Here is a 12,011-nt window from a genome sequence, read left to right as displayed (position 1 = left end):
AACAGGGATATAATCAGCACCCACTGGCATTTTTTCTCACACACAGCCTCGATTTAAAAAAAAAACACAAACCTTACAAGAATAAAACTTTTGAAATTTGTCCTCCAGTTTTTCTTCAAATAATTTTGAAAAACAAATCAGCAGAATTTGCTAGAATCTAAAGAAACATTTCCCATCAATACAGCTGACTGAATGGGACTGATGCACCTTGGGAAATTAAATACACCGCACATGCTCAGACTGTACAATCTAAATTCAGCTCACAGTGTCACAACTCTGGGCAAAAAGGTCAAGTTCAAGCCCAGGCTTTTGGGAGAGATTGATGCCTTCAAGTAGAAACTTTAATGAAGACACTAAAAGACAAACAATTTAATGGATGAATTTAATCATGCTTTTGTGAAAAAAAAATTCAAACCCTTATTTTGACATTAGTTATTTTGACAGAAAAAAGTGGAAACATTTTTGAAAAGTATTTTGTATAATTTGTGGGGAAAAGATAATAGAGTGCCACCCAGTGGCCAGATTGTACAATTACAGGGTAAGGCACTTACAGAAGTAGTTTCCATTGTAAATCTGGACACATGCATTTATAATAGTAAAAGTGCGACAAAAATATGACAACCAGAAGGTGGTCTAGACGACGCACGCGCGCGCGCGCACACACACACACACACACACACACACAGTCAAACACAAACACACAATCCTTTAAACTGAACAGAATCAGTAATTCAGATCAAACCATCTGTTAAGACTATTTTGATATACATTAAATGCAGTAAAAAGTAAATCAGTTGGTGCTTTACATTGACCAGATATCTGAAGTGGTAACTACTCCTCTTCCTCCACCTTCAGCATAAGAACATAAGAAATAGGAGCAGGAGTAGGCCATGAGACCTCTCGAGTCTGCTCCACCATTCAATAAGATCCTGGCTGATCTTGGACCTCAACTGCACTTTCCCACCCGATCCCCACATTCCTTGATTCCCCTAGAGTCCAAAAATCAATCGATCTCAGCCTGGAATATATTCAACGAATCAGCATCCACAGCCCTCTGGGGTAGAGAATGACAAAAATTCACAACCCTCTGAGTGAAGAAATTCTTCCTCATCTCAATCTTAAATGGCCGACCCCTTATCCTGAGACTATGCCCCCTAGTTCTAGACTCTCCAGCCAGGGGAAACAACCTCTCAGCATCTACCCTTTCAAGCGCCCTCAGAATCTTCAATGAGATCACCTCTCATTCTTCTATACTAGTTACAGCCAGCCAACCTGAAAATGACCCATTTAACCCTACTCTCTGCTTTCTGTCCATTAACCAATCCTCTATCCATGCTAACATATTACCCCCAACCACATGAGCCCTAATTTTGTGTAACAACCTTTTCTATGGCACCTTATCGAATGCCTTTTGAAAATCCAAATATACTACATCCACTGGTTTCCCTTTATCTACCCTGCTAGTTACATCCTCAAAAACTTTAATAGGTTTGTCAAACATGATTTCCCTTTCATAAAACCATGTTGACTCTGCCTAATCATATTATGATTTTCCAAGTGTCCTGTTACCACTTCCTTAATAATGGATTCCAGCATTTTCCCCACGACTGATGTCATGTTAACTGGCCTGTTTTCTCTCTTCCTCCTTTGTTGAATAGCGGGGTTACATTTGCTACCTTCCAATCCACTGGGACCATTCTAGAATCTAGGGAATTTTGGAAGATCACAATCAATGCATCCACTATCTCTGCAGCCACCTCTTTCAGAAACCTAGGAAGTAGGCCATCAGGTCCAGGGGGTTTAATCGGTTTTTAGTCCCATTAGTTTCTCCAGGACTTTTTCTCCACTGATATGAATTACTTTAAGTTCCTCACTCTCATTAACCCCTTGGTTCCCTAATATTTCTGGTATGCTTTTTGTCTTCCACTGTGAAGTCAGATACAAAATATTTGTTTAACGTCTCTGCCATTTCCTGATTCCCCATTATAATTTCTCCTGTCTCAGCCTCTAAGGGACCAATGTTTACTTCTGCTACTCTCTTCCTCTTTACATACTTGTAGAAGCTCTTGCAATCCTTTTTTATATTTCTTGCTAGTTACTTTCATATTCTATTTTCTCCCTTATCGTCATCAATTTTTTGGTCATCCTTTGCTGGTTTCTAAAACTCTCCCAATCCTCAGGCTTACTACTCTTCTTCACAACACTGTAGGCCTCTTTTTTTTAAAATTAAATACTATCCTTAACTTCTTTAGTTAGCCACAGATGAATCACTTTTCCCGTGGAGTTTTTAATCTCTCAATGGAATGTATATTCATTGAGAATATTGAAATATTTCTTTAAATATATGCCATTGCTTATCTACTGTCACACCTTTTAATCTAATTTCCCAATCTACTTTAGCCAACTCATGTAATTGGCTTTAAGACTCTAGTTTCAATCTTAAGTTCGTCACTCTCAAACTCAATGTGAAATTCTATCATATTATGATCACTCTTCTCCAGAGGATCCTTTACTGTGAGATTACTAATTAACTGTCTCATTACACAGTACAAGATCTAAAATAGCCTGTTCCCCTGTTGGTTCCATGATGTATTGTTCTAGGAAACTGTCTCAAATACATTCCATGAACTCATCCTCCAGACAGCCTTTGCCAATTTGATTTGCCCAGTCTATATGAAGATTAAAGTCTCCCACGATTATTGCATTACCTTTGTTACAAAATCCTATTATTTCTTGATTAATACTCTGTCCAACAGTATAGCTCTGTTAGGGGGTCTATAAACTACTCCCACCACCGTTTTCTGCCCCTTGTTATTTCTTATTTCCACCCATACTGATTCTACTTCCTTAAAGTCCGAGCCAAGATCCTTTCTCACCACTGCCCTTATGTCATCCTTTATTATCAGGGCTACCCCCCGCTCCTTTTCCATTTTGTCTGTCTTTTCGAAACGTCAAGTACCTTGGAATATTTAGTTCCCAACCTTGGTCACCTTGCAACTATGTCTCTGTAACGGTCATTGGATCAAACCCATTTATCTCTATTTGTGACACTAATTTGTCTATCTTGTTATGAATGCTTCGTGCATTCAGATAAAGAGCCTTTAATTTTAATTTTTTACCATTTCTCCCTGCTTTGACCTTATTCGCTGATGCATTATTACTGTTAAACTCTCTGTCCCTTCCTGCCACAGTCTGCTTATCTCTACTCAAATTTCTACACTGCTCTATGGCCTAGACTTTTCTCTTTAGATTTATAAATTTCCCCTTACTTGAACCCCACCCACCCCACCTTTTTAGTTTAAAGCCCTATCTACAGCCCTAGTTATTCGATTTGCCAGGACACTGGTCCCAGCCCGGTTGAAGTAGAGCCCGTCCCATCGGAACAGCTCCCTTTTTCCCCAGTACTGGTGCCAGTGCCCCATGAATTGAAACCCCTGTCTCCCACACCACTCCGAGTCACGCATTTAGCTCTCTGATCTGTTGGACCCTATGCCAAATTGCACGTGGCTCAGGTAGTAATCCAGAGATTATTACCTTTGAGGTTCTGCTTATTAATTTAGACCCTAGCTCTTCAAACTCCCTCAGCAGAACCTCATTCTTAGTTCTACCTATGTCGTTGGTTCCTACGTGGACCACGACAACTGGATCCTCCCCCTCATGCTCCAAGCTCTTTTCCAGCAGCAAGGAGATATCCTTAACCCAGGCAACACTGCCTTCAGGACTCCCAGTCGCTGCTGCAGAGAACAGTATCTATCCCCCTGACTATACTATCCTCTACCACTACCACATTCCTTTTTACTCCCCCCACTTGAATGGCCTCCTGTACCACGGTGCCGCAGTCAGTTTGCCCATCCTCCCTGCAGCCCTTGTTCTCAACTATACAGGTCCAACAGGTATGAGGTACTTGCTACAAGGTCAAAGGCTGAAGCTCCATCACTGCATCCTGGGTCCCCATACCTGCCTGACTCACAGTCATACCCTCCTGTCCCTGACCACTGAACGAATCTAAACTACTACCTAACCGAAGGAGTGACTGCCTCCTGGATCAAAGTTTCCAAGTAACTCTCCCCCTCCCGGATGCATCACAATGTCTGCAGCTCGGATTCCAGCTCAACAATCTGAGCTGAAGTTCCTCGAGCTGCAGACACTGACTGGAGACGTGGTTACCGGGATCTCACTGGTCTCCACAAACTCCCACATGTTGCAGTTACAACACACCACCTGCCCTGCCATCCTTATCTAACCTTGTTTTATTTATCTAATTAGTTAAAGTTTTTATTCAATTGATTATTTTTGGTTTTATTGATTAAAGTTATTAATTTCATAAAGTAATACCAGTTATATTTTCTCAGTTCTTAATTTAACCCACTGCCCTAAGTTAGAGACCAAAAAATAACTAATACTCACCAACCAATCACCTACCTGCTGTCCTGTGACGTCAGTCTTTCAAATTTCTGCCTGTGTGAGAGCGAGCAGTCGAACCTTTATCTGCCTCAACCCTACTTTCTGAACTCTCTCGCCAAATGTTGCTTCTATACCTCCCTCCCTATCTTTAAGACCCATCTCAAAATATATCCCTTCTACCATGCTGTTGGTCATCTCTCCTAACCCTGCCACAAAGTTCGGCCTCCGTTCCTTTTCTCCTTTGTGAAGCAGCTTAGGACGTTGTTGTACATTAAAAATGTACTATATAAATGTCAAGATGTTATTCAGAAAATAACAACAGGTCTTTTAAGTTTTCTGAATTACACATGCTACAAGTGTTATAAGATCGTACAAAAGATACCTTTCGAAAAAGTCTTTGGCTTCCTCCACCAGCAGAAGTTGGATAGTAAATGTAAACATTGTGGTCCTCTGCACAAACTGGTTTCTCCACAAATGGTTTTTGAAAGACTTCTCCATTGACCTCTACATGATCTTCACCCTCTATCAAATTACATTCTAAGAGAAAGGTTTTATATTAGAATCCGTATGTGATTATATGTATATTTTCCTTTGAGTTTAAATCAGTAAAAACAGAAGGATATACAAGAATTTTTCTTTTATTTTTGTATCTCAGCTACAGTATAATTATTCATACACTAGTATTCCATTCAACCATTAGATCAACATAAAGAGGTCTATACGCTCTATAAAGAGATAGGAAAGGTATGCAAGAACAGGAAAGTTATTTTAATGGGATATTTCAAATCAAGTTAATATAAACTGGGAAATCCCAAGTGGTTTAGAAGCAGAGTTGGTAAATGTAATGCATGAGTGCTTCGTGACCCATTGTGTCAAGGAAGCAACAAGAGGCAATGCTCATCTTGATCTAATATTTGTAAAAGACCTAGAAAATGTACACAAAATGCAATGGTTCTGAGCTGAGGAAAGACTGGAGAAAGTTGTGCTTTTCAGGGTAGAACAGATATGTTTGGGAAATGATCTTATAGAAGTATTAAAGATGGTTAGGGGTATAGAAAAAGTTAACACAAAATATTACTTTAAATTAAACTGCAGGGATAGAATAAGGGAATACAGGTTCAAACTCATAAAAGGCAATTTTAGGACAGATATCAGGAAACATTTCTTCAGACAAAGTGAAGAATGTGTGAAATAGAATGAAACAATTAATGCTAATAATGGAGGGGGAGGATGTTAGTATCGATTTGATTCCCTTCACATGATATCAAGAAACGGCTGAGTACACTGGACGCAGTAACGGCGACAGACCCCGACAACATCCAGCTGTAGTGCTGAAGACCTGTGCGCCAGAAGTAGCCTCATTACTAGCCAAGCTGTTCCAGTACAGATACAACAGTGGCATTTACCTGACAATGTGGAAAATCATCCAAATATGTCCTGTCCACAAAACGCAGGACAAATCCATCCCAGCCAATTACCGCCCAATCAGCCTACTCTCAATCATCTGCAAAGCGATGGAGGGAGTCATCAACAGCACTACCAAGAGACACTTACTCAACAATAACCTGCTCACTGATGCTCTGTGTGGGTTCCGCCAGGACCACTTGGCGCCAGACCTCATTACAGCCTTGGTCCAAACATTGACACAAGAGCTGAATTCCAGAGGTGAGGAGAGAGTGACTGCCCTTGAAATCAAGGGGGCATTTGACCAAGTGTGGCACCAAGGAACCCCAGTAAAACTGAAGTCAATGGGAATCAGGGGGAAAACTCTCCAATGGCTAGAATCATATCTGGCACAAAGGAAGATGGTTGTGGTTGTGGAGGCCAATCATCTCAGCCCCAGGACATTGTTGCAGCAGTTCCTCAGGGCAGCATCCTAGATCCTACTATCTTCAGCCACTTCATCAATGACCTTCTCTCCATCATAAGGTCAGATGTGGGGCTGTTCGTTGATGATTGCAGTGTTCAGTTCCATTCGCAATTCCTCAGATAATGAAATAGTCCATGCCCGCATGCAGCAAGACCTGGATAACATCCAGGCTTGGGCTGGTAAGTAACATTCGCGCCACACGGCTGCTAGGCAATGACCATCTCCAACAAGAGAGAGCCGAACCACCTCCTCTTGACATTCAACGGCATTACCATCGCCAAATCCCCCACCATCAACATCCTAGGAATCAGCATTGGCCAGAAACTCAACTGGACCAGCCACATAAATGCCACAGCTACTAAGGCAGGTCAGAGACTGCGTATTTTGCGGTGAGTGGCTCACCTCCTGACTCCCCAAAGCCTCTCCATCACCTAAAAGGCATAAGTCAGGAGTGTCGAAATGAGTGCAGCTGCAGCAATGCTCAAGAAGCTCGACACCATCCAGAACAAAGCAGTTGATTGATTTGCATCCCATCCACCAGCTTAAATAACCACTCCCTCCACCATCAGCTGCAGTGCATACTATCTACAGGATGCACTGCAGCAAATCGCCAAGGCTTCTTCAGCAGCACCTCCCAAACCCACAACCTCCACTACCTAGAAGAACAAGGGCAGCAGGTACATGAGAACACCATCACCTGCACGTCCCCCTCCAAGTCACATACCATCCTGACTTGGACACTTATCGCCCGCTGTTCCTTCATCGTCGCTGGGTCAAAATCCTGGAACTCCCTACCAAACAGTATTGTGGGAGTCAACACATGGACTGCAGTTCAAGGCGGCGGCTCACCACAATATTCTCAAGGACAACTAGGGGTAGGCAACAAATGTTAGCCTTGCCGGCGATGTCCATATCCCGAGAATGAAAAAAAACCCTCTCTGAATGGGTGAATTGAGATAAGCAAACGGTGTTCTTCATCTGCAATTATCTCATGATCATGGAACTACAGCTTACAATGGTACGCTCAAATTGAATGTTATAGCTATAAAATATCAACAGAGTCAATAAAAATGGTTTGATCTAGAAATAGGTTACCATCAGGTTGATCTGGATCACGATTTAGTATTGCATAGCGTGGCAACTCAATCCCTTCCTCTTTCAAAATCCGATAAACTTCCCTCCTGCACATAAAAATTAAGTCAGTTAAGTCAGACGATAAATCACTCAATGTTTCTTTTAAAAAACAATTGTAGATTTTTTTTTAAAAATACAATTAATAGTCAACAACTGCCAATTTTCAGGAATATAGTACTATTTCTCTCCAGGTCCTAGAATTGTATGACGAATCCTCAGTTAAGTCCATAGAATTCCCACACGTGATAGCAGTAATTAGTATGAAAGTGCATATTAATCATGGCCATTTATATCATGCCCCACTTGGGCATTGTACAAAGTAGAAAGTGCTAAAACCTATAGACAAAATGCAGACATTGTAGTTCATTATTGTCCTTAGAACTTGAGTATTTATTATGCAGTTTTTAAAATTTATTTTAAACTTTATCAGCAATTCTGATGATTTCACGTAAGTCATCCAACGCATTGATCAGAGAGTGAACATAATCAAGTTTATTGGATGATGGGGAATTAATAGCTGTCAGCCATTCATAATCCTTCTTTACATAGGGTACGGTAGCATAGTGGTTATGTTACTGGACTAGTAATCCAGAGGCCCGGACTAAAATCCAGAGCCATGAGTTCAAATCCCGCCACAGCAGCTGGCAAATTTAAATTCAATTAATTAAATTCAATTAATCAAATAAAAATCTAGAATTAAAATACTAGTATCAGTAATGGTGGCGATGAAACTACCGGATTGTTGCCCTTCAGGGAAGGAAACCTGCCGTCCTTACCCGGTCTGGCCGATATGTGACTCCAGACCCACAGCAATGTGGTTGATTCTTAATTGCCCTCTGAAATGGCCTAGCAAGCCACTCAGTTGTAAAATCTCGCTACGAAAAGTCAGAACAAGAATAAAACCGGACGGACCACGAGGCACCAGACACGACAACGGCAAACCAAGCCCAGTCGACCCTGCTAAGTCCTCCTCACTAACATCTGGGGACTTGTGCAAAAATTGGGACAGCTGTCCCACAGACTAGTCAAGCAACAGCCTGACATAGCCATACTCACAGAATCATACCTTTCAGCCAACGTCCCAGACTCTTCCATCACCATCCCTGGGTATGTCCTGTCCCACCGGCAGGACAGACCCACCAGAGGTGGCGGTACAGTGATATACAGTCAGGAGGGAGTGGCCCTGGGAGTCCTCAACATTGACTCTGGACCCCATGAAATCTCATGGCATCAGGTCAAACATGGGCAAGGAAACCTCCTGCTGATTACCACCTACCATCCTCCCTCAGCTGATGAATCAGTCCTCCTCCATGTTGAACATCACTTGGAGGAAGCACTGAGGGTAGCAAGGGCACAGAATGTACTCTGGGTGGGGGACTTCAACGTCCATCACCAAGAGTGGCTCGGTAGCACCACTACTGACCGAGTCCTGAGGACATAGCTGCCAGGCTGGGCCTGCGGCAGGTGGTGAGCGAACCAACACAAAGGAAAAACTTACTTGCCCTCGTCCTCACCAATCTACCTGTCACAAACGCATCTGTCCATAACAGTATTGGTAGGAGTGACCACAGCACGTTCCTCGTGGAGACGAAGTCCCGTCTTCGTACTGAGGACACCATCCAACGTGTTGTGTGGCACTACCACCGTGCTGAACGGGATAGATTCAGAACAGATCTAGCAGCTCAAAACTGGGCATCCATGAGGCACTGTAGGCCATCAGCAGCAGAATTGTATTCCAGCACAATCTGTAACCTCATGGCCCGGCAGATTCCTCACTCTACCATTATCAACAAGCCAGGGGATCAACCCTGGTTCAATGAGGAGTGTAGAAGAGCATGCCAGGAGCAGCACCAGGCGTACCTAAAAATGAGGTGCCAACCTGTTGAAGCTACAACTCAGGACTACATGCATGCTAAACAGCGGAAGCAGCATGCTAGAGACAGAGCTAAGCGATTCCACAACCAACGGATCAGATCAAAGCTCTGCAGTCCTGCCACATCCAGTCGTGAATGGTGGTGGACAATTAAACAACTAACGGGAGGAGGAGGCTCTGCAAACATCCCCATCCTCAATGATGGCGGAGTCCAGCATGTGAGTGCAAAAGACAAGGCTGAAGCGTTTGCAACCATCTTCAGCCACAAGTGCCGAGTGGATGATCCATCTCGGCCTCCTCCCGATATCCCCACCATCACAGAAGCCAGTCTTCAGCCAATTTGATTCACTCCACGTGATATCAAGAAACGGCTGAGTGCACTGGATACAGCAAAGGCTATGGGCCCCGACAACATCCCAGCTGTAGTGCTGAAGACTTGTGCTCCAGAACTAGCTGCGCCTCTAGCCTAACTGTTCCAGTACAGCTACAACACTGGCATCTACACGACAATGTGGAAAATTGCCCAGGTATGTCCTGTCCACAAAAAGCAGGACAAATCCAATCCGGCCAATTACCGCCCCATCGGTCTACTCTCAATCATCAGCAAAGTGATGGAAGGTGTCGTCGACAGTGCTGTCAAGCGGCACTTACTCACCAATAACCTGCTCATCGATGCTCAGTTTGGGTTCCGCCAGGACCACTCGGCTCCAGACCTCATTACAGCCTTGGTCCAAACATGGACAAAAGAGCTGAATTCCAGAGGTGAGGTGAGAGTGACTGCCCTTGACATCAAGGCAGCATTTGACCGAGTGTGGCACCAAGGAGCCCTTGTAAAATTGAAGTCAATGGGAATCAGGGGGAAAACTCTCCAGTGGCTGGAGTCATACCTAGCACAAAGGAAGATGGTAGTGGTTGTTGGAGGCCAATCATCTCAACCCCAGGACATTGCTGCAGGAGTTCCTCAGGGCAGTGTCCTAGGCCCAACCATCTTCAGCTGCTTCATCAATGACCTTCCCTCCATCACAAGGTCAGAAATGGGGATGTTCGCTGATGATTGCACAGTGTTCAGTTCCATTCGCAACCCCTCAGATAATGAAGCAGTCTGAGCCCGCATGCAGCAAGACCTGGACAACATCCAGGCTTGGGCTCATAAGTGGCAAGTAACATTCGCGCCAGATAAGTGCCAGGCAATGACCATCTCCAACAAGAGAGAGTCTAACCACCTCCCCTTGACATTCAACGGCATTACCATCACCGAATCCCCCACCATCAACATCCTGGGGGTCACCATTGACCAGAAACTTAACTGGACCAGCCATATAAATACTGTGGCTACGAGAGCAGGCCAGAGGCTGGGTATTCTGCGGCGAGTGACTCACCTCCTGACTCCACAAAGCCTTTCCACCATCTACAAGGCACAAGTCAGGAGTGTGATGGAATACTCTCCACTTGCCTGGATGAGTGCAGCTCCAACAACACTCAAGAAGCTCGACACCATCCAAGATAAAGCAGCCCGCTTGTTTGGCACCCCATCCACCACCCTAAACATTCACTCCCTTCACCACCGGCGCACAGTGGCTGCAGTGTGTACCATCCACAGGATGCACTGCAGCAACTCGCCAAGGCTTCTTCGACAGCACCTCCCAAACCCCCGACCTCTACCACCTGGAAGGACAAGAGCATCAGGCACATGGGAACAACACCACCTGCACATTCCCCTCCAAGTCACACACCATCCCGACTTGGAAATATATTGCCGTTCCTTCATTGTCGCTGGGTCAAAATCCTGGAACTCCCTTCCAACAGCACTGTGGGAGAACAGTCACCACACAGACTGCAGCGGTTCAAGAAGGCGGCTCACCACCACCTTCTCAAGGGCAATTGGGGATGGGCAATAAATGCCGGCCTCGCCAGCGACGCCCACATCCCATGAACAAATAAAAAAAAACATATTGTCTGACATGCAATTTGCATAATGCAGCAGACATCCAGGAGTATCAAGATAAAATGAGGAAAATGTCTCTTCAGATACATTAGCATGCATGCAAGAATAATTCTGTGCAGACCACCTGTATACTGCCTCAAAGGATGATGGACCTAAGACAAGCAACATCTCGAATACAACAGTATATGGAATATTTACAGCAACACGGAGAACAAACAATGTTGTGAAACCTGTATAAGATTTTAGTATAAAACTTCATTCTCAGTACATGGTTCCATTATAAATTCCCCATAAAACTTGACATAGTGTCAAGGGAGTTTCGAAAAAAAAGGTTTCTAAATATAAGGGACGGGCAACAAGACCCATTGCCTGCAATTCCTGCGCCACGTGGGAGGGCCACATGTGCAGAAAATGCCTCCAGTTGCTCAAGCTCAAGCTGAGGGTTTCTGAGCTTGAGGGCAGCTGGGGTCACTGCAGGGCATAAGGGAGGCTGAAGGTTTCTTGGATCGTACCTTCCAGGAGGTGGTCACCCCGCAGCCACGGAGAGTTCAGGATAACAAGTGGGTGGCCATCTGAAAGGGTAGGAAGAGGCAGGCAGTGCAGAAATCTTTTGGGTATGCGGATCTCTCAAACCAGTATTCAGCATTAAATACCAGTGAGGGTGACGACACCTCGAAACACTGCAGTCCTGAGCATGGCACCATGGGGCAAAGGATTGTACAGGGGGGCACAGTGAAGTGTAGAAATGCAGTAGTCATAGGGGATTCGGTAGTCAGGGGGACAGA

General features: G+C 44.2%; 1 protein-coding gene across 1 annotated transcript in view; it reads right to left on the bottom strand.

The window, feature by feature from the left end:
* Nucleotides 1–12,011, bottom strand: part of ppip5k2 (diphosphoinositol pentakisphosphate kinase 2) — a 159,086-nt gene that overhangs the window by 129,859 nt on the left and 17,216 nt on the right. The window contains exons 5-6 of the mRNA XM_067982914.1: nt 7,370–7,455; nt 4,787–4,941 (exon numbers count right to left, since the gene is read on the bottom strand). Of these exons, the coding sequence (XP_067839015.1) occupies nt 4,787–4,941; nt 7,370–7,455 (241 nt within the window). The remainder of the gene's footprint in view (nt 1–4,786; nt 4,942–7,369; nt 7,456–12,011) is intronic.

This window comes from Heptranchias perlo, chromosome 4, assembly GCF_035084215.1.
Source record: "Heptranchias perlo isolate sHepPer1 chromosome 4, sHepPer1.hap1, whole genome shotgun sequence".
Taxonomy (NCBI): domain Eukaryota; kingdom Metazoa; phylum Chordata; class Chondrichthyes; order Hexanchiformes; family Hexanchidae; genus Heptranchias; species Heptranchias perlo.
Note: the sequence above shows the minus strand (reverse complement) of the source record. Positions and strands in the feature narration are given on the sequence as shown.